Genomic DNA, 23196 nt, shown 5'->3' with positions numbered 1-23196 from the left:
CACATTTACTATATTAGAAAAACATTTAAACTTTGTGTGTATTCCGATATTCAGGAAAATATTAGAAAATTCAACCAAATCCTTAAAAGTGATCCTATTCTGGCAAATCAAGGCTATAATAATCCAAAATAGCACAAAAAATTGAATGAGTCTTGTATTATCTGATGCAATCGCATAAAAACTGTTACAACCAAGCCTGTTGACAGGGGGCAAATGGGTATGTTGTCCCGGGCCTCAGCACCATAGGGGCCCCTGAATGACCCTTAATTTATTGTGCTTTACATTCACACATTTCTTTTTTATTTAAATCATTATCTGATTAAATATTATGTTCTACTCGATATAACCTTAAAGTGCATGTGACACGAAAAAGCATGTTTATTTCATAATACACGCGGTATATTATGCTCCTGAATGATATGGACCACTTGGATGTGTGTGGAAGCGATCGCTATATTTATTTAGTTTTTTGAATCCCGCGTCATGAAAATGAGTGACTTTGCAGATCTCTTCGTTGCCTTTTCCTCGTTGTGAATAGTTCCCACTGTGAAGTATGGGGGTGAGTCAGTAATGCTGTGGGGCTGTTTCACCTTCCAAAGGCCCTGGGAACCTTGTTAGGGTGCATGGCATCATGAATGCTTTGAAATACCAGGACATTTTAAATTAAAATATGTTGCCCTCTGCCTGAAAGCTGAAGATGGGTCGTCACTGGGTCTTTCAGCAAGACAATGACCCTAAAGATATGGCCAAATCTACACAGAAATGGTTCACCAGACACAAAATCAAGCTCCTCCCATGGCCATCTCAGTCCCCAGACCTCAACCCCATTGAAAACCTGTGGGGTGAGCTGAAGAGGAGAGTACAGAGGAGAGGACCCAGGTCTCTGGATGATTTAGAGAGATTCTGCAAAGAGGAATGGCTGAAGATCCCCCTTTCTGTCTTTTCCCATCTTGTGAAACATTATAGAAGATTAGGTGCTATTTTGTTGGCAAAAGGGGGCTGTACAAAGTTTTAACACCAGGGGTGCTAATAATTGTGACACACATAATTTGATGTAAAATAATTATTTCTTTATGTGGGATTTTTTCCCCACTGAATAAATGCACTTGTATTGAAGGTTGGATTTTTCTCTTTTTTTCTATTAAGGTCCCATATTATTTAGAAGGAAAAAAATTATTAGAGGCTAAAAAACACATAATTATTATAAATCCAATAATTATGGAGGGCACTGTAAAAGCCAGTTTAAAATCTAGGTGCATCACTGTTTGAGGGCTTGATAACCCCAGGGAGGTGGAGGGGGCAGGCGCAGGATGTTTAGTTACACTGTTTTGTTGCTTAGCAGACAAGCATAGCACTCTCAGTTGTATTGCATTGTAGCCTACATGGGAAAAAAGATGGAAATTGTTTATATTGTCACATCATATTACGGTCTATTAAATTTAACTGTCCATCTCAAATTAAATGATTTGAAAATTTAACACTGTCATTGCTTGCAAAGCCTTAAATGTACTGCGTATGTTGTTGTGACAAGCCAATGGCAGGGGTGGGGGCTTTTCGATGGTCTCTTGTCCCCGGGCCCCTGCAAGTCTGTTGACAGCCCTGGTTACAACATTTAAACATTTCCAATGACCTGTTTGTAAAAGGTTATCAAAACAACTACAACTTTGTCACTATAAGCATTGTAATCCATTCAGTTGTCTTGCGTTTGTAGCTCAAAGTGACCCACAGCACAAATTGAAAGAAGCATTTGGCATTTTTTCGCAAAATTAACTCCCTCATTGTCCGCATCCACACGAGCTGCTCAATGTAATTTGTCACCCACCCTACACACACAAACACTCACACCCTCACACACAAACAGTAAGATACTGAGACGCACAGAGCGGAATTAGTGAGCGGAGCGTCTTTCAGCCACTCTATGACTCATCCTGTTTTGTGACGTTCGTATATGGCACCTTGTCACACCTTATGCTCACATGCACACATATAAAACACAGTATAGTGCTTTCCCACACTATAATATATTATTACCTGTAAATACTTCCATAAATTCCAAGGATAACTGTGAGTTTTGACGTGCATAAAAACGAAGAGATCCTCCTGACCTTCTAATGATGTCGGTCTTTAAATTCTAGAACCTTTGATGGCGGAAGATAGAAGCTGGACATATATTTTGTACCTCAGTTGCTTGACAGAGTGATAAATTTTGGGTCTGCACTGAGAAATAAACAATAAAGTTCAGGTGGCTTACCTCCATTCACACAGAGCAGAAACATTGTTAGTGATGCACAATCAGTCATTCATGAAATGGCAATAATATTTAAATACACATTTTAAAAAAACATTTTTTGGGGAAATACTTCTAAAATGGATCTCAATGTTTAAGCAGAGATTTTCCCATTTTAAATGAGGATTTACGCATCGCAAATGTAATGTTTTGCTTCAGTGTTCATCATCAGCCAATCACAAGACTACAGTCCCTGACAAAAGTCCGGTCGCTTATCCATTTTGTAGAAACAGTTGCTAACAACCTGACTTTTAATTATTCAATTAGTTTTAGAAATGGCTCATATGAAAGCCAAGACCCTCCCAAATGTTGTTGAATGTAAAAAAATATGTTTGTTTCACTGAAAAAAAAATATCATTTAATGAAGACATAAAGGTCAAATTTTGGCAAAAGTTTTGTCGCCTACATTAGTGTGAAAATTGAACAAAAAAATGTTACATAATATAAGCGAATTAAGTAGTGGTGCTGTGAGACTTTCATGGGCTTGAAGGACTGCATCCATGTGGTTCGGCAAGGATTCATACAATTTATTGATGAAGTCATCAGGAACCTCAAAGAAAGCAGTCTTGCATGCCTCCCAGAGTTCATCAACATTCTTGGGTTTCGTCTTCCTTTCTTCCTCTTTCATCCTGTTCATGTCTGGTGACTGGGCTGGCCAGTCCTGGAGAATCTTGATCTTCTTTGCCTTGAGGAACTTTGATGTAGAGATTGAAGTATGCGATGGAGCACCATCCTGCTGCAGAATTTGTCCCTTTTTATGGTTAGGAATGAGAGAGGCAGCTAAGATTTGTTGATATTTCAGACTCTTTAGGTTGCCTTCCACCCTGCAGATCTCTCTCACAACCCCATACTGGGTGTAACCTCAGACCATGATTTTGCCACCGTCAAACTTCACTGTTTTGTGGAAAAAGGTGGATTTTTCAGATGAATCTTCCGTTGAATTAACCACAGTCACAGCAAATATTGCAGGAGACCTACTGGAGCCCCCATGGATCTGAGATTTGATGAAGTTTGGTGGTGGCACGCAGTTTAATGTTATGCTAACTCTGATGCAGGTCGAACTTTGAGTAACAAAATTAGTGGTGTGCTTCCCACCTCTACAACATTGCCATCTTTTTAAATTACTTACAGTGGCTGCTGCTGGCCGGAAAAAAAATTCTAATATCCCTCGTCTTCGAAGGGGGTGGAGGAGGCGGTCTGTTGTCAACATATATTCCTATCGGGGCTGTGTGAGCATGTGTGTGTGTGTGTTGGGGGTGGGTCAAGTCATCGGCCAATCAAATGTACGTTTTATTTGTAAAATACATTTTAAAATCTTTTTCATTGGGATTGCTTTTCTCTTTAACACAGGACTTCTTTTTTCTTCTTTCTTCCAGAAAGAAAGCTGATCAATACGCGGGGTCTGAAAGGCAAATTGTTTTTGGATCTTCAATACCCGCTACTTTTTGAGCAGAATTCTAGCTTTGTGCAAGCCAGTGCTTCTCAATTATTTTCTGTGACGCCCCCCCCAAGGAAGACGTAAATGTTTCGCGCCCCCCCAAACGCTCTGCCGCCACTGTAAATAGTATCATTTGTCTATAAAATTACTATTATAAATACACATCTGCCTAACATTGTGTCCTTTTTTTCTAATAAAGAAAAAAAGTAACATAGATCAACTTATAATAAAGTATAACTTTATTCACAGTTTTGTTTGTAACAGAGAAGACTTGACGTGCATCAATTTGCCTGAATTTAAAAAAAAGTCACATCCGAACTGTAAAAATACACTCAAGGTACATTTTTGACCATTTGATACAGAAAAATAAAATGTAATAAAATCAGTAAATACTAACAAATTCAAATTGATTAGAAACATTCACTCATGAGGACAATATGCCCAAAAATTTGACCGAAAAAACAAAACTGAATTAAAGATAAAAAGAGTGTCTTTGGCAAGGCAAGGCAAATTTACTTATATAGCACAATTCAACACGAGGCAATTCAAAGTGCTTTACATCACATGAAGATCATAAAAATCACATTTAAATCTTTAAATTTTGGACAGAAGGACAGTTTTTATTTTTGCTGCTCACAGTATTACCTCCTTTGCAATGCTGTGGAGTTATTTTGCAATGACATGCTAACAATGCTCACTGGTTTACTGATATAACCAGGCATGAAAATCTCTCACCTTTCGGCGAAATTCGCCGTTTTGAAGTCAAAAATGGCGACCTACGTGAATTGTGTAGATCCGAGGAGAAATTCTTTTTGGGAGGAGGAGGGGGGGTCGGGAGGTTTTATTTAATTATTATTATTGTAACGAATCGAGTTATAATGTGGCGAGGGTGTTAGCATGTGTTCCTGAATGCACCGCATGACGTAGAGAGTGAGGGAGGTGCGGGAGAGCGAGGGACGTGCCTTCCGTGTTTACGTTTGTTCTGGCGGGGGAGATATGTGCGTTGGCTGCGGCAGATAGCAGTCTTGTTGTTCAATAAGTTTCCACAAATAAAGAATTTCAATCTGATAAAACGGTTGACTATTATCAACGTTACATTATTATTATCATCATGTGATTAACTTAGTACGTAAACTGAGCACTTAAGAAATCGGTTCTTTAAAAAATGTCACACTTGGACAGTCAGCAAATCCTTCTAGATGCTTCGCTGACGAGAACCAATCATTGGCCCAAGGTGCATTCCATTATTCCAAACGCGCGCACTCCTTACTGTACATGGAGTGCTCGGAGAGCCTTTGGTTGGCATTGCATAGCTGCGAAAACAAAAAGCAGGCCTTATCCACACCGGGGCAGACCAGAGCGCAGCATACACACTTGCCTGTATTTGCCAGCAGATTGAATTTGGTGAGTAATGGTTTCAATCGTTTTCACATTTTGCGATATAAAAAAGTTACTGCCATTCGTTGCAGCTTGCGCTGAACACTGCCAGAGCTAGCCAAATCTCCCATGAAAAAAAATAGCTCCCGTTAAATTGGCGTCAAGCTTGTGTATTTAGCGGTAATATAAACGAAGAAACACACTGTTGAGTCAAATTAAGCGGCATGCTCTCGGATGGAGGTGGCGCCTCACATGGCTCCCGTCGTCCGCCGGAGACGCGTTATTTTCGGCTTGGATTTGAGCTGACGGCCGGTGGCGGCACAACACCGGCCCGACGAGTGGTGGGAATGAGTCCTGCTTCTTAAAGCTTTTCAGAAATACAGGGATCCCTCGTTTTTCGCGGTTAATGGGGACCAGAACCCGCCGCAATAAGTGAAAACCGCGAAGTAGCCCCCCCCCCCCCCCCCCCCATTTTTTTGTGCATGTTCAATGCATTTATTCAGATTTTACATTGGAAAAAAGATACATATTCGACGTTTTTTCACTTTTTTCACCAAAGTATCATTTATAAATGGTTTTCAAGCACCTCAAAATGTAAGAATTATGATAAGTTTTAAACATGTTACTGCCCCACCGAATTATTTTTAAACAAGAATAAAGTAGTAAGAAAATGCTTGGCTTTATTACATGCTTCATAGTGAGTCTACTCAAACCCTCTCAGGCTTTGGTAAATGGTGACTGACACGTGTGCAAAGTTTTTCTTTTTATATATATTTTTTTGTTTGAAGCAACTTATTTGATTGAATAATAAAGACACAAATGTCCTAGCCAAAATGTGGCCCAAACGCAAAACAACATTACTTCAATGGAAAAATTTGTTTCAATCAAGTAAAATAGTTTTCAAATGCTTTTTTTGTCTCAAATTTATTTTTGCAATCAAAAACAATTTTTTTTAATTGAAGTGACTTTTTGGGGATTAAAAGTATATACTGTATTTTGATTGAAGCAACTTTGTTTTTGATAGAAGTAACTTTGTTTTTTGATTGAATAATAAAAACACGATTGAATAATAAAAACACAAATCTACCTCCATCGTTATTGAGAGAGAAAGAAATTAAGAAAGCTTTAAAACTAAAAGCCACCGGGGAGTCTGTTTTTTTGTTTTTTTTTAATATTTATATTTCATTACATAGACATGCCTCATAGGGAAGGGAGATTGAGGGATAAAAAAAGGAGTTAGATGAGGTTGCTAAAGGCAGTGGATACCTCATCAGCTGGGTGAATAGCAGACCTGGTAAGAACAAGTTTGCAAGGATAGTCGGGTATTAAATACAATTATAAACACAATTACAATGTTATGTTTCTATAAGATTTTATGTCATTGCTTTATTAATAGTTAGGTGCTAGAGTTGTTAAGTATGGATAATAATGAAATAATAGTTTTAAGAAAACTGTGCTGTTGGTGGCTCAGTGACCATCTAATGTGGTTTGTTCTCAGATGAACAAGTTGAGGAAGGAAGTTTTGATGCAGAAGTTGAGGGACGAAAATAGGCAGACTGACTGAGTCAAAGCCAGAAAGTGTTGATGACAGTTTTGATTTCTATTCACTGTTGCCCCCTCCCAATTAAAGTATGTCACAGTCGCAGCCAATAATTATCGAAAGCTGGTTAAAATTGAAGTTATGTTGTTTTAAGGTGTATTAAATACTTGTTCACGTGCTCCTTTTGATCTACGAGCACCCGCCCCTCCACCGGTCTCTGCACGGCCCTGCTGAAACACAGTGTGGGTCGACAGAGCTCAATATTTTGTTGGGGTGTACAGTGTACTGGAACATATTTCCTCCACACCCTTCTCACCTTTTTAACCCCTGACCCATTTTCATGCCTGTATAACACTGACAAAGCAGGACGATTGTTGGCAATAATCAGCACGTTTTCGCTGAAAAACAATCAAGCGGCTTATCAACGAGATTGGGATGAGATTAATTGATTTGGCTTCTGGCTGTCCGCTATAATTATTTTTAGACACAGTAAACAGTGGTACATCACCCACTGTATTAAAAGTCAAAGCTAAAAGGCAAACGGCACGAAAAAAGAGCATTCTCGGCAGCCGAGGGAGAACCGTAGGTGAGGGCGGTCGTCGTGATGATCCCAAGCCGAAAACTGCACTTCTCGGGCGGAGACGTGAGAACCGGAGAAGACAGTGTGTCGCTGCGTGAGTGAGTCCGGTCGGAAAACGGCTTTCAAAAACGGCGGCGGCCCACTGCTCTTCATATCTGTTTTCTGTGTGCTGAGTGCTCTTGCTTAGTTCAAAAATACTGCGCGCACTCTGAAAATGAGAGCGCCACTGCCACCCACTGAGTGGATGTGCAAGTACACTTTATTCCAGTTATACTTATATAGCACTTTTCCACCTTTCAAGGTGCTCAAAACACTTTACACTATCTCGCCGTCCACCTACTGGTGACGCAGCACCAAGCGTGTGTCAAAGCGTGTTCCCCGAGGTCACATGCGCCCCCCCTGGCATTGCTCTGCGCCCCACTATTTGAGAAGTACTGGTGTAAGCTAATGTTCCTAATGTTGAAAGCACAAAAGTGTGTAATAAACAACTAGCACATTTATATTTTGCATTTTGTTTTCTTACTGTACCGAAAATGAACCGAACCGTGACCTCAAAACCGAGGTACGTACCGAACCGAGATTTTTGTGTACCGTTACACCCCTAGTATATAGCCATAAACTATATGTACAGTAGATTTTCAGATCCTCCGTGATAAACGCGAGTTGACTCTACTTCTGTTATCTCCATTATTAAAAGCTGTTCTACGCGAGCGTGCCGCCTCCCTCGGGTTTTCCTCCTTCACCGATTCTGCAGCGCGCAGCATTTTTGTTTTGCTATGCTGCTCATCTGTCATTTAGTTCACCGCTGCCGCCGCTGTTGTCGTCTTCAGCGGTGACACGTTAAGGTGAGGGATAATGGATGTGTTTGTTTGACAGGACATGAGAGCTCGTTAAACGCCACATGAGAGGAGCTCCTACCCATAAATCTGCCTGACAAATAAATCTAATCACTCGCCCCGCCTTCCCTCTTCTTCTTCTTCTTTTCCCGCCAGGATTGTGATGGAGAGACACAACGTGACGTGAGGTTAGACACTTTCACTCCTATTCTCCTCCTAGTAGTGTCACCAAGCACCCCAACCCCTCTTCTTCTTCTCTCCATCACCATCCCTCCCCCTTGCTGCGTATACCTCCTCCTCCATTCAGATCCCATTCAGTCCTTACTTTCACGCCGTGTGCATGCCTAGTACATCTTCAGTCACAATGAGAGGAAACGCATGCGGCTCTGAAGGGAAGCACATGCGGCCAAAATGAGGCGGAAGACGTTCAGACGGTAAGACCGGGGGGGTAGTAATTGCATGCCCGGCGTTTTCTGTTTTATATTTTTTACACCGCACTGTTGGGGTTGCTGTTGCTGCAGTTGTGACCATGTGTTGCATGTCTGTCAATTCACTGCTATGCTCAATAATACAATATGGATTATGTCATACATAGGTCTTATTCAGAATTGATTGCTTTTGCACGGAATCCAAAGAACTCCCTTACAGCTTCACTGCGTGTCGCCCCAAAAAAAGGCAATTAGGAGACAAAAAGTTGCTCTTGTTGAACTCCAGCAAGGCAATTAAATGCAGTGGTATTGTCCCGCTTGAGTGGAGAAAAAGGCTATGAATATTGGCGAGACTGCACTGAAAAAAATCATTAAGTGTTCCCTGGAGTGTTGCCTGTAAGTGTGTGTCATGGCATCATCATGACATGCTGAAGTTAATTACTTTAACCTCCAGATGATGAGGAAGAAACATCGACTGTTGCTTTTCTTACAAGCAAAAAAAGAAGTTCACTAGCATTAAGTGAATAAAACATGTTCATTTTTGCATTAATCAGTAGAAAGCAACTAAACAAAATAATCCAATTTGTTTGGATCTAGAAGCAAGTCACCCATAGGAAACGATGGAAAAAAACTGGATAATCTGTCTTCTAAATGGATATATCTTTTGAAGTAATATTTTAGCATTTCCGCCTACCTTAAAATAAGTCAGAACTTCAAAATGCTAAAATTTATAATTGCATTTGAGTAACACCATTCCATGAATAGGGTACTTTTCTGAATTGTCTTACTTCACACATAAACTTCGCTATCAGTTGACTTGGCTCGGGTCCGATCCGTAGGGGGCTTATTCTAAAAAACTTAAAATTCAAATATTTTCAAAACCAAAGCCACTAGCGACCTAAAACCAAAACAATCACTTCCCTTAGGCATACAGTGCCCTCCATAATTATTGGCACCCCTGAAAAAGATGTGTTTTTTTTAGCTTCTAATGTTTTTTTTTTTTTTTTTTTTTTTTTTTTTTTCCCCAAATAATATGGGACCTTAATGGGGAAAAAAAAGAAAAATCCAACCTTCAATACAAGTGCATTCATTCAGTGTTGAAAAAATCCCACATAAAGAAAAAAATATTTGACATCAAATAATGTGTGTCACAATTATTAGCACTTAATACTTTATACAACCCCCTTTTGCCAATAAAACAAGGTCTGGGGACTGAGATGGCCATGGGAGGAGCTTGATTTTGTGTCTGGTGAACCATTTCTGTGTAGATTTGGCCATATATTTAGGCTCATTGTCTTGCTGAAAGACCCAGTGACGACCCATCTTCAGCTTTCGGGCAGAGGGCAACAGATTTTGATTTAAAATGTCCTGGTATTTCAAAGCATTCATGATGCCATGCACCCTAACAAGGTTGCCAGGGCCTTTGGAAGCGAAACAGCTCCACAGCCCCCATACTCCACAGTGGGTATGAGGTGCTTTTCAGCATGCGCATCTTTCATGGCACGCCAGACCCACTTAGAGTGTTTGTTGCCAGAAAGCTCAATCTTGATCTCACTGAAGTTGAAGCCTGGGACAGTGTGTATTTTTGTGTATTTTTTTTCTTTATGTGGGATTTTTTCCCCACTGAATGAATGCACTTGTATTGAAGGTTGGATTTTTCTTTTTTTCCATTAAGGTCCCATATTATTTGAATTAAAAAATATAGATATATTCGAAGCTAAAAAACACATCTTTTTCAGGGGTGCAAATAATTATGGAGGGCACTGTATATAAGTCTCCATGAGCTGCGGCATCAAAAAATTCCAAGTCGTTCCAGAATAAAATTCTGAATATTTTTTTATACAACAAAATAGAAAATCACTTTAAATAAAAATTCTGATTTTACGCTAGATGCACAAACATCACCAAATGCAGAGACAATCACCTATATTTTCAGGATCAATAGCAATATTTAACATGTCGTATAATTTTTTGCCAGAAATAGCAACTTTTTTGACAAAATCCAACATGGTGGCCGTCACAAAACAAAAAGCTTTTGCTGGATTTGCTGGATAGCACTAAATGACATCTGAGATATGCATTCATTAATGCTCATGACAGTGCAACGCAGGGGTCGCGTTAACCGAATATTTTCCGTCTTTGACCGATTTTTTAAAACGGTGACGGAAAAAACTGAAGTCCATCCGTCATTTTGACCGGTTGCAATTCACACCCCAGACCACAGGGTGGCGAGTGAGCTTATTAATTAGCTATTGTCTCTCTTGATGCATGACGTCGTTGGCCTTATTCTGAAAAATGTCAAGGCAACTGAGTGTCCAAAGTTTCTTCAAAAAGCCCCAAAACGACGATGGTGTTGATAAAAGAGGTGAAAAAACAGGGACTGCACAAGCGGGCACGCAATTCAAGTCCATGCGCACCAGGAGGAAAGTGTGAGACTACGTTCAGGCCACAGCAGGTGAACTGTTAATTTCATTGTTCCATATGCTACATATGGTAGGCTACCTAACTACTGGGGCCGCAGTCAGCTGTTTTTGTCACTGCGGAGAAAAAGTTACATATTCATCTGCTTGATGTGTGATGGCACGGTGTGGATTCTCTGTTAAGCTTGTTCGGACAGAATATTAATTTAAAATGAATGAAAACTAAATACTATTGAATATGTTGAAGCGGTATGCAATGTTAAGAGTCTTGTTAGCTGTAGGCGCACTATCCTAGACCCCTCACTGTCCACTCGCGGGGCCTGCGCTTGTCAGTGACGTTCCTTATTCTCGCTATATGATTATACAACTTTAACATTTGTTAATAATACGCTCTGTGTGTAGTATCATCCATCGCTTTTCCTTTTTAAATGGGCACTTATAAGCGAACACACGAAGTAACAACGGGAACATTTTTGAACGGGCATTTCACGGGAGAGCATTTCGACTCTTCGGCCAATCATACAGCGAGAGCGAGTGGATAGTGAGGGGACCGCGCGCGGGTCTTAAGTGTCTCTGTCACGTGACTGTCGTAGCCGGTAACGCGCTCGGCCAAATGGACACACAAGTACTGAAGGTGAATTATGCCAAACAAAGGGTCACCACAATGTCATTATCATCATTTTAAAATTTTAATTGACGGGTAAAAATAGATTATGACCGGATTTTTATGACCCTGTCAGTCAAAATGACAGACAACGAAAAAGTCTAGCGCAACCTCTGGTGCAACGTCATAATAATAATTGTCTAATAACTTATGGCACCACTGTCAAATAAAGTGTTCCCAAATACCATAACTATAAATTAATTAGAGCTGAAACGAATACTCGAGCAACTCGAGTAACTCAAGTTTAAAAACTGATGCGAGTAATTTTATTCACCTTGAGGAATCGTTTAATTTTGCTAGCTCTAAGCATCACGTTTTGCCCGGACTACTTTTAATACGGGACAACGCGCTGACGTCACGTGCGTAGAGGAAGAAGCAATAAAAAAATACCTTACTGCAGCTGACAAACGTTACAAACTGCGCCGACGTTGCTAAAATCTACGCCCGCATGTTGCTACGTGGTAGCAGGTAGTGTCTGTATGTGTGTCGTAGATATCACATGTACGTAGAACTAGATGCGAAATGACCGACTCGGCGGCGTTAATAAAACAGCTGCCATCTTAAAGCAGTACACTTCTCAGCGCTCATAAATAAGATTAACGTTACTGTCACTCGCTCACGTAACGTTATCCCTGCGGAGGGCTAGGTTTCTATTCATTATGACTACAGTCGATGCGTGACAAACTCTTACATACAGGCTTTATTTAATCTGTGAAAACAGCGCTGTGGAGTGATTAGGGTGTAAACTAAAAACTTAATCATGCTAACTGTCAATTTTAGCTCATTAGTCGTTGCTGGATAAAACACCAAGTAGCACTGGTGCCTAATGTGCTCCAATAAAGCACAACATTTATTTTGAACACAGCAAACACTGAAAATCCTATCATGACTTACAGTTTAGAATAACTTAAAACTTAACTAGAACTTATAGCTTGACACAAGTGGAAATTCAATTGAAACACGTGGGAAAAACACCTAACTTTTAAGTGATGTGTCTTATCAAGCGTAGTGACATTTTTAGGTAAGAAATACATATTTTTTTTATAAGATTTAAAAGTTTTTTGAGTGAAAGCAGTGAATCTTCAGTCTTTTTTTTTTGTTTTGTTTTGTTTTTTTTTAAGTCACATTTGAGACGCAATTATTGGCTGTTTTCAACAATGTACATCGAAAATAAAGACATTGATTGACTGAAAATGGTTCAATATTAGATGAAATGTCGTTTTTTCATCTGTATTTATAATTGCTCTTTACCTAAAAAAAAAAAAATGTTTTATCCGATTACTCGATTAATCGATAGAATTTTCAGTCGATTACTCGATTACTAAAATATTCGATAGCTGCAGCCCTAAAATTAATGGAACTGGAACAGTTACTGAGGAAATATTTAGCACAGAACATTTTGATCGGTATATACAGTACATCTGTAGCGCTGCAACGCATGCTAGGAGGCATGTTGGACAACAACAGTGTTGACAACAGGTGGCAGCAGAGGTTGACTGTTTCCCCCAAGGAAGCAGTGAAATAAAGCTTCTTGAAGCAATGAAGCTTTGCAGCCAATTGGTTCAAAGCTTCATGGTGGTTCATTTGGTCTTATGATAGTCATATTATGACACTGTCAAATAAAGTGTTACCGGTTAATATCTTTTGGGGTAAATATCCCATAATACAGTGAGGACAGCTGCGGCTTATACATTGCGTCTTATCTATGAACAAATGCCGTTTCCGTGCCAAATTTGGTGGGTGGCTGCTTATATTCAGGTGCGCCCTATAGTGTGGAAATTACAGTGTTTTATGTTTGCATTTTTGTTCCTTTTAGTTGATTTGAGTTGAGTCAGTATGGGGCGCCGTTTGTAAAGCAGCATATGCTCAAAATTACGACAACATTTTCTCACATTTAGCGCCACACAGTGTTTAAAATGGTGTAAAACTTTTAGAGTCACTCTTTTTTTTTTCACATTTACAACATTATTTAGCAACTTAAATATTTATTTTTAAATAAGTTTTGGACCTGATTGTTTAAATCCAGAACTAAATATTTAATATAGGCTGAGTTAATTACAGCTTAAAAATTAATAAATCGCAATTCAAACCATCTATAAAATATGCCATATTTTTCTGTAAATTATTGTTGGAATGGAAAGATAAGACACAAGACGGATATATACATTCAACATACGGTACATAAGTACTGTATTTGTTTATTATAACAATCAACAAGATGGCATTAACATTATTAACATTCTGTTAAAGCGATCCATGGATAGAAAGACTTGTAGTTCTTAAAAGATAAATGTTAGTACAAGTTATAGACATTTTATATTAAAACCCCTCTTAATGTTTTCGTTTTAATAAAATTTGTAAAATTTTCAATCAAAAAATAAACTAGTAGCCCGCCATTGTTGATGTCAATAATTACACAATGCTCATGGGTTGCACCCAAGCACCAGCAGAGGGCGACAAAACTCCAAAAAACACAAGTAACAAGTGGAGATTACACTGTACTGTCATTTTAATCTGTTTGAGCGGGGCATGTGCGTTAATTGCGTCAAATATTTTAACATGATTAATTTTAAAAAATTATTACCGCCCGTTAACGCGATAATTTTGACAGCCCTAATTTAATTTAAAACTTAAACTTATATCCTATATCCTAAATGTTAAATAAGGAAACGGTCGGAACTAAATATTTAGCTTAATATGCAAATTCACATAACTGGAGACCGGAAGTAACAAAATAAAAGCTGGTGGAGCAGCTCAGACTGTCTGTTTATGTTGCTTGAAAATGAATAAAACCTACTCAACGGTGGCAGTCTGCTCTTGGATATGAGTCATTGTGATAATAACAATATATAGGTAAAATACATATTTAGGAGAAATTATATAAAGGTTATTTTGTGTAGTCCAGCTTTTATTTTGTTACTTCCGGTTTCCAATCATGTGAATTTGCATATTAAGCTAAATATTTAGTTTCAACCATTTCCAGATTTAGCATTTAGGATATAGGATATAAATTTAAGATTTAAATTAAATATTTAGTTCTGGAATTTAACAATCAGGTCAAAAACTTCTTATTTAAAAATAAATATTTACCGTAAGTTTCGCACTATAAGGTGCACCTGACTATAAGCCGCCGCACACCAAATTTGACACAAAAACGACATTTGTTCATATATAAGCCGCACTGTACTATAAGCCGCAGCCTTCCTCACTGTATTATGGGATATTCACAAACGATATTAACCGGTAACACTTTATTTGACAGCGGCATCATAAGGCTGTCTAAGACCAAATGTACCACCATGAAGCTTTGAACCAATTGGCTGCAAAGCGTAATTAATTAATAATTAATAAAAGAAGCTTCATTTGGCCATCACTGTTCCCTTGGATGAGACAGTCAGCTTCTGTTACCACCTGCTGTCAACACTGTCGTCGTACAACATGCCTCTTAGCATGCATTGCAGCACTACAGATATAAATAACAGTCAAAATTTATGTACAGTTCTAATTATTTCTTCAGTTACTGTTCCAGTTGTTTTATTAATTGCTAGTTATGGTATTTGGATAAGCGTTATTTTTCAGTGGCGCCATAAGACTGTCATTAGACAATCGTAATTATGACATGAGACTGTCATGAGCATTAATGAATGTTTATAGCAGATGTCTTTTAGTGTTATCCGGCAAATTCTCAAATTTTGAATGGATGTAAAACATCCAAGTTGGACACAAATGGAGTTAGTGACATAATTTGCCAGATGACACTTAATGACATCTGTCATAAGCATTCAGTATTGCCCATGAGAGTGTCATGTCATAATTATGACAGTCTTATGACGCTGCTGTCAAAAAAGTGTTAACTATTAACCCAAATAAATCAACAAATAAGCCGCACTGGACTATAAGCCGCAGGATTCAAAATGAATGAAAAAAGTAGCGGCTTATAGTCCGAAAATTACGGGTAAGTTGCTAAAAAATGTGCAAAAAAAAAAAAAAGTGACTCAAACAATTTTGCACCACGTTTTAAACACTGTGTGGTGCTAAATGTGAGAAAATGTTGTCGTAATTTTGAGCATGTGCTGCTTTACAAACGGCGCTCCACAAGTCAGTTGCCACCAAACTTGTATCCTGAATTTGCACTCGTCAAGGCAAAAAAAATCAGGCACTTGTTCCTCAAGGCAACAGTTTCTTGAAAGATTACATTTCTGGGTTGACAGACAGAACTGTTGTCTGGTTCACAGTAGAAAATCTTTTCTCCAACTTTGGTCACTGGACAGTGTAAAACTTAACGACAAAAAAAAACAATAGTTTCTGGAGTAGTATCAGAGGCGGGACAACGGCTTTATGAAAGGGAATTGCGGAAAGGCGATCACCGTTGTCTCTTGCTTCATTCTGTTTATAGCAATTTATAAGTCATAGCAGATGTTATCACCGATTATGTTTATGGGCAGCATCGTTATTGCGTGAACACAGATGGCAATGTCTCGCATGTCTTGGTTCTGTGTGAACGACACAGGCTAAAAATCCCCTCCGATCTGCCAATTCTGCGCAAACTCTGTGCGAAACGCACTGTTGAGACTGTTAGACCAGGGGTCCCTAACGACCGGGCCGCGGACCGGTACCGGTCCGTGCCGCATTTGGTACCGGGCCGCGCAGAAATAATAAATAAATTTTAACGACTGCATTCTGGCCGATTGACTTTTGCCTGTGCCGCTTAACACATCAATATCCCTGTCTACTCTAGATATACAACTATAGGATTGGAGGTCGTCATAGAAATGCATTGATTGGACTGTTAGCAGTTCATCTTGTTTTGTATATGGCGGAAAACACTCAGGTGACTTAAAGTTCCGCTTTGAGACCCCCAATTTGGCCAACTTTCAAAATTGTCCGATATGCATGTGTGATACATCATTGGAAAGCTTAAAAATCTCAATTTTCTGGGGAAAGAAAATTTTTGAAAAGGAGGGCAGTTTAAAAAAAAATTTTTTTTTTTTAAAACAGCGAAACCCTATCTGGAGGTGAGAGCACGCGAGAGCAGAATTACAGACGCCATGACTTTAACAAAATATTATCGCGTACTTACCTTGTTTTGATCCAAAAACTCCATGTAGGATGTATCACCGAGTGTCAAGACACAGCTGTGAATGGCCACGGCTGGATTTTTGGGGGATTTTATGGGTGAAGCATGGTAATATAACAAGGGTCACGATGCAGAAATTGCAGACATTAAGGAGTGGTCGAGATTTTCTTTTTCATATATTAACCCTTTTAAACGTTTGTTTTCAATTTTTCTTTCTTTCTTTCTTCTTTCTTTTTTTTGCAAAATATGAGACCTCAATGATTCTAAACTAAAAATGACAGACATTTTGAAAAAATAATTACCGTATTTTTCGGACTATAAGTCGCAGTTTTTTTCATATTTTGGCTGGGGGTGCGACTTATACTCAGGAGCGACTTATGTGTGGAATTATTAACACATTATGATATAATTTCACATGTTATTTTGGTGTTTTGCAGTGACACTGATGGTTTTGTAAAGTTGTTAGCATGTTCTTATGCTATAGTTATCTGAATAACTCTTTATAGCCATGACCACGTTCGCGTTCTGCCTTTGGCAGTGTATGTTCAATTGTATTATTAATTTTTTTTATCTTGAAATGGATGCATTTAGTTTGTGGCGCTTTCACGCCCACGTGAGGGCGCACTCGCACTTGTTTACGTGACACGCCAGAAGAAGACGGACAGCTACGTAGCTCTGAGTGAGTGAGTGGGCGAGTTAGCCAGAGAGAATAGACGGATGCGAACCTACTTTCATTGTTTATGCTTTTAAATCATCTCGACAGAGGCAACGCCTGCGTGTATCATCTTTTCTGTTGTTGTTGTGTGTTTTCCACCCGCGATCGGACACTTAGAGCCAGTTGTGTGGTTGTTTGAACGATGTGCTAATGATAGCGAACACATGCTAACCTGTTACTTATTACTAATAGTACCTAATTATCATTTATTTACGTTGATGCGAACCTGTTTTCTATCGAGGACCAAATTGATTCTGCAAATTATACGGACGTCCAGCATTGTCTTTTGGGAGTTCGCTGTATAGCCAGGACAGGCCGTAGCGTAGGACAGTATATTCACATTTCGTTGTTCATGCACTGTACACTGTACATTTATTTAGCATGTTGTTCTCTATTGTATTTTTATATTAAATTGCCTTTCAAGATGACATGTCTGTTCTATGTGTTGGATTTTATCAAGTAAATTTCCCCCAAAAATTCGACTTATACTCCGGTGCGACTTGTATATGTTTTTTTTCTCTTCCTTGGGCATTTTATGGCTGGACTGACTTATACTCAGGAGCGACTTGTAGTCCGAAAAATACGGTAATTACCTTCGTTTTATAGCTGGGTTGAAACAATACGGTTGCGCGATGTCTTTAAACGAGGGTTTTCAGAGTAAAACGGACCAATTAAAACTAGTTCGGAGGCTTAATGCGCCATGAATCTGCTATGGCAGCATATAGACATATTGTTCTATCAAACACAACAGTTGTTTTGGCTTAAAATAGAGCAGTTTCTTTTAAAGAGGAGTGCAAGAGCAGAAACTGCTTTTTCAGTCTTGTCTGTTATTTCCGCACAAAAGCTTTGGGAGCAAAATTTTATCAGGGTGCCAAATTTGACAGAACATTGGTCCGTGAAGAAAAGACTCAAATCACACTGGTCCGTGGTGCAAAAAGGTTGGGGACCCCTGTGTTAGACATTTTTTTTTTTTTTTTTTTTTTTTAGACCCATATTCAAAACAATAGGCGAGTTCCATAGAACTAGGGAAAGAACTACACGAGAACATGTGATATGCTAACACGAGGTGATCTTAATTTAGTCCCCATCGATCTGGTTTCGGCCTACAAAACAGCCCCTGGCGATAAGCCTTCGCCTTATTATCCATGACAAGAATCATTTCAGGAAAGTGAGCAGGGAGGAGAGCCTCGCAGCGTGTTGTTGTTGTCGCCGCTGGCAGACGTTTGTTTGGACAGCCTTCAATACAATCGAGTGTTCAGCCAACAGATTAGTCGGCCGTTTTAAAGGTTTTGCATACAACAGCCCGGCGGCTCATTGTGGCTAATTAGCCTCGATATAGTGATGTAACATTAATTTCATACACCTATCGCAAGAAAATGTAGTCATCGTTAAAATGCAAATACAGGGAGACATTGAGAATTTAAGAACATAATAAAGTTCTCATCAAAACTCTGGAGTTGTTTTTCAGATCCTGTGAAGCAAATGTCAAAACAGTTCATTTCGGCGAGCGTCAAATGATCAACTTTCCCCGACATTTATTTTTAGGAGAGAAAGAAAAACTTATACCATACGTTATGTGAAGCATAACACCATCAGTTGACAAAAAAGTTCCCACAGACATTGTGCCACACCTTCCCGTAGGGGGCCGACCCAGGCAAAACGTTGAGTTGGCTTTCACTGTGATGAACTCAAACACACGCTGCGTTCTAACACCGGATTTAGGTGAAAACAGGACCAAGGTTTTACTGCATACAACCAGGCAGGAGTGTCTCGAGTGATTTGGTCGAGCATTCATGGTAATTTTTATATTAAATAGCACCATGCATGCACTTTGAAACATGAAAAAAAAAAATCAACAGATAAAATTAGTGTGACTTTGGCTTGAAATATTTACATACATTGAGTAATAACTGCTCGTTTTTTTGCTTTTAACCAAGAATCTAGACTACTTTCATACCTATAGAAATTCCGCGATTTAAGCATACAGCATATTGGATTACACAATACCAGAACTTTTGCTTTTAATATTTACTGAAAATGAACGATAACTACCCGTTTTTTTTTTGTTTGTTTTTTTTGCTTTTAACCAAGAATCTAGACTGTTATACGTTCATATTGATAGAAATTCCGCAATTTAAGCATTTATTTACAAGAATTTTCAACTTAAAAAGCTCTGTTTTGTGACGGCCGCCATATTGGATTACACAATACCAGAACTTTTGCTTTAAATATTTACGGAAAATGAACGATAACTGCCCGTTTTTTTTTTGTGTGCTTTTAACCAAGAATCTAGACTGTTTTACGTTCATATCGATAGAAATCCCGCAATTTAAGCATTTATTTACAAGAATTTTCGACTTAAAAAGCTCTTTGAACTGGGAGGGTGGCAGCGAATGTTCAATCGCTGCCACCCTCCCACTTCAAACAGATTGAATGTCTATGGCCGTCAGTGGCAGCCAATTCTTGGCAATTAGGTCATTTTGTTTATTTTGAGTTACATAACAGGAAGGGACCCATAAAATATCCCAAATTCAACAGGAAGTAACTGAAAATCAGGTAAATGACCTTAAATGGCCCAAAATTACCTCATTGCCAAGCATTGGCTGCCACTGACGGCCATAGACGTTCAATTGGATTGGACGTCTACTAGTGATAGGAACTCATTCCAGTTCACAGCAGAAGCTTGTTTTTCTGTTTATTAGTCGTTTGTAGAATATCATAAAATGATTTCCTGACCAATGTATCGATAATCGTTGTATCGTCATATCGTCAGATCATCGTTATCCTTTTATTATTTTAAATATATTAGGGCTGTAAAAATTATCGTGTTAACGGGCGTTAATTAATTTTTTAAATTAATCACATTAAAATATTTGACGCAATTAACGCACATGCCCCGCTCAAACAGATTAAAATGACAGCAGTGTAATGTCCGCTTGTTACTTGTTTTTTGGTGTTTGGCGCCCTCTGCTGGCGCTTGGGTCCAAATGGTTTTATGGGTTTAAGCACAATGAGTGATCATGGTGTAATTATTGACATCAACAATGGCGAGCTACTAGTTTATTTTTTTGATTGAAAATTTTACAAATTTTAATAAAACGAAAACATTAAGAGGGGTTTTAATTAGGGCTGTCAAACGATTAAAATTTTTAATCGAGTTAATTACAGCTTAAAAATGAATTAATCGTAATAATCGCAATTAATCGCAATTCAAACCATCTATAAAATATGCCATATTTTTCTGTAAATTATATATATATATTCTATAAAATAATTTATTGGATTGGAAAGATAAGACACAAGATGGATACATACATTCAACATACGGTACATAAGGACTAGTCGGCATTTCACTCTACTGTCATTTAAATATGTCTATGCTGTCCTCACTCCGAAGCGTCTACTTTTTCCAAAGCTAGACAGCTAGTGAACGACGCCTTAATAATCAGACTTGTTCCTTTTTCATCTGATTTATTAATAAAATGGCCTCAAACCACTGTCCTCTTTAGACCGTAGTGAAACTACAAAAAAAAGTACACAAGCATTGCATTAGCAACAACGTTAGCTTAGCACGCTATACAGGTTCACTAAACATAAACAAAAAGTGTCTCATACAAAAAATATAACATTTCGCTTACTAACATAATATGTACATTCTTTACAACAACCATACTTACGTACAAATCTTGTCCAAGGATCATATAAGCACAACTAGTGCAGGGGTGTCCAAACTTTTGGCAAAGGGGGCCAGATTTGGTGTGGTAAAAATGTCCGACCTTGGCTGACGTCCTTTACGTAGAACAATATATTTAAGCAAATTTTAGCAAGCCATTCTGTGTGTCACATTTCCTTATTTTTTCTTTTCTCTTTTTTTTTTGGGTGCTGAAACGATTAATCGATTAACTCAAGTATTCGATTAAAGAAAAAAGATTTGAATTAGATTTTACTGCCTCGAGTATTCGTTTAATTAAAGTGATACACTGCCCTCTAGTCTGCCTCATTTCATATGGCTGAATCCAGCTGCTCCATGGTAAGACCAACTTAAGCCAAGTTTTTGTTTGAGTTAGTTTTTTAAATGCATTCATAATTTAGTTTATTGGTATATTTAGCAGATTTTTGTTTTTTTGTGGGAATATGTGTCTGAACCATTTGTCAAGAGCAAAAAAAAAAAGTGTCAGCGTTTTATAGCATTTAAGCTAGCAGACTTTTGATGTGTAAGTTAGCCATTTTTCTTTTGTTGATCCTTATTATTTTTTATACCGTTTAAGGCTCAGCTCAGGTATTTTATTTTTTTATGTTCCTTGTCCGATTAATCGATTATTCGAACTAACTAGTTCATTGATTAATCGACTACTAAAATAATCAATTTCTCGCTACGTATCTTCCCTGTAATCTTTTCGTACAAGTCAACGTGTTTTGTTTGGTAATATCGCCTCACATTGAAATCTTTAAAAACAGCGACTGTCTCTTTGCAAATGAGGCAGACACAGTTGTTGCGTATTTTAGTGAAGAAATAGTCCAATTTCCACCTATACTTGAACCGTCGGCTGTCGCAGTCAACTTTCTTTTTTTTGTTGATTGTCGCCATTGTAGAAAATTGAGAGTAAAGGGTCACACGGGGTAATGTTTCTTAGAGTGCTGCTGCGTTTTAGTTGGTAAATGAGGAGCAGCATTTAGTGTGTAAGCTACTTGATATGCTGGTAGCAGTACTGCTGAGCAATTTATTAAGTCTGTGTGCGGGCCAGACGTTAATGATTATTATGACAGAGGCTGGGGGCCGGATGAAATTTGACCAGGGGCCGCATTTGGTCCCCGGGCCGGACTTTGGACATGACTGGTCTAGTGTGTTTTATCAAGGGCAGGGTCAATGCAGCTAGCTATCAGGAGATTTTGGAGCACTTCATGCGTCCATCTGCTGAAAAGCTTTATGGAGATGAAGATTTCATTTTTCAGCACGACCTGGCACCTGCTCACAGTGCCAAAACCACTGGTAAATGGTTTACTGACCATGGTATTACTGTGCTCAATTGGCCTGCCAACTCTCCTGACCTGAACCCCATAGATAATCTGTGGGATATTGTGAAGAGGAAGTTGAGAGACACCAGACAAAACACTGTGGATGAGCTTAAGGCCGCTATCGAAGCATCCATAACACCTCAGCAGTGCCACAGGCTGATTGCCTCCACGCCACGCCGCATTGAAGCAGTCATTTCTGCAAAAGGATTCCCGACCAAATATTGAGTGCATAGCTGATATAGTTAATTGAAGGTTGACTTTTTTTGTATTAAAAAACACTTTTTTGTATTGGTCGGAGGAAATATGCTAATTTTTTTAGATAGGGATTTTTGTTTTTTCTTGACTTTTTTGCCAAAATCATAGATTTTAAAACAATAAAAGGCTTGAATTACTTCAGTTGTATGTAATGAATCTAAAATATATGAAAGTCTAATGTTTATCAGTACATTAAAGAAAATACTGAACTTTATCACAATATGCTAATTTTTTGAGAAGGACTAGTAGATCATTCACCACAACCCTAATGCCATCAATGGACGCCAATGAGTTAAAGGGGAAGTCCGGCACCACTGTCATTGACGGCAAATCTTTCCCAGTTGCACAATTGCAAACTGCCCTCTTTGAAAGGCACTTGCCTGTCTGTGGCTATCAAATAACCACCGCTTAAGTTATAAATGCACTCCAGATACACTTCTCTACATTTGTGCAAGGCATGAAAATAGGGATCTTCATTTAAAAAACAGCAACTAAAAAACAACAACAACAAAAGTCATTGAATTGGACCAATGTGAGCAGCAAAAACGAGGCTCCTCATCTGA

At 38.6% G+C, this 23196-nt stretch overlaps 1 protein-coding gene across 2 annotated transcripts in view; it reads left to right on the top strand.

Annotated features, from left to right (window-relative positions):
- LOC130931535 (brain-enriched guanylate kinase-associated protein) overlaps positions 1–23196 on the top strand; it is a 272836-nt gene that overhangs the window by 123774 nt on the left and 125866 nt on the right. The window contains exon 6 of one of the 2 annotated variants that reach the window (XM_057860428.1): positions 8215–8246. In XM_057860428.1, the coding sequence (XP_057716411.1) occupies positions 8215–8246 (32 nt within the window). Of the gene's footprint in view, positions 1–8214; positions 8247–8292; positions 8493–23196 lie in introns of those variants that run through there. The other variant, XM_057860430.1, reaches the window with a different exon arrangement.

Source organism: Corythoichthys intestinalis, chromosome 15 (assembly GCF_030265065.1).
Source record: "Corythoichthys intestinalis isolate RoL2023-P3 chromosome 15, ASM3026506v1, whole genome shotgun sequence".
NCBI classification, from domain to species: domain Eukaryota; kingdom Metazoa; phylum Chordata; class Actinopteri; order Syngnathiformes; family Syngnathidae; genus Corythoichthys; species Corythoichthys intestinalis.
The sequence above is the reverse complement of the archived record's forward strand: the minus strand, read 5'-3'. Positions and strand labels throughout refer to the sequence as shown.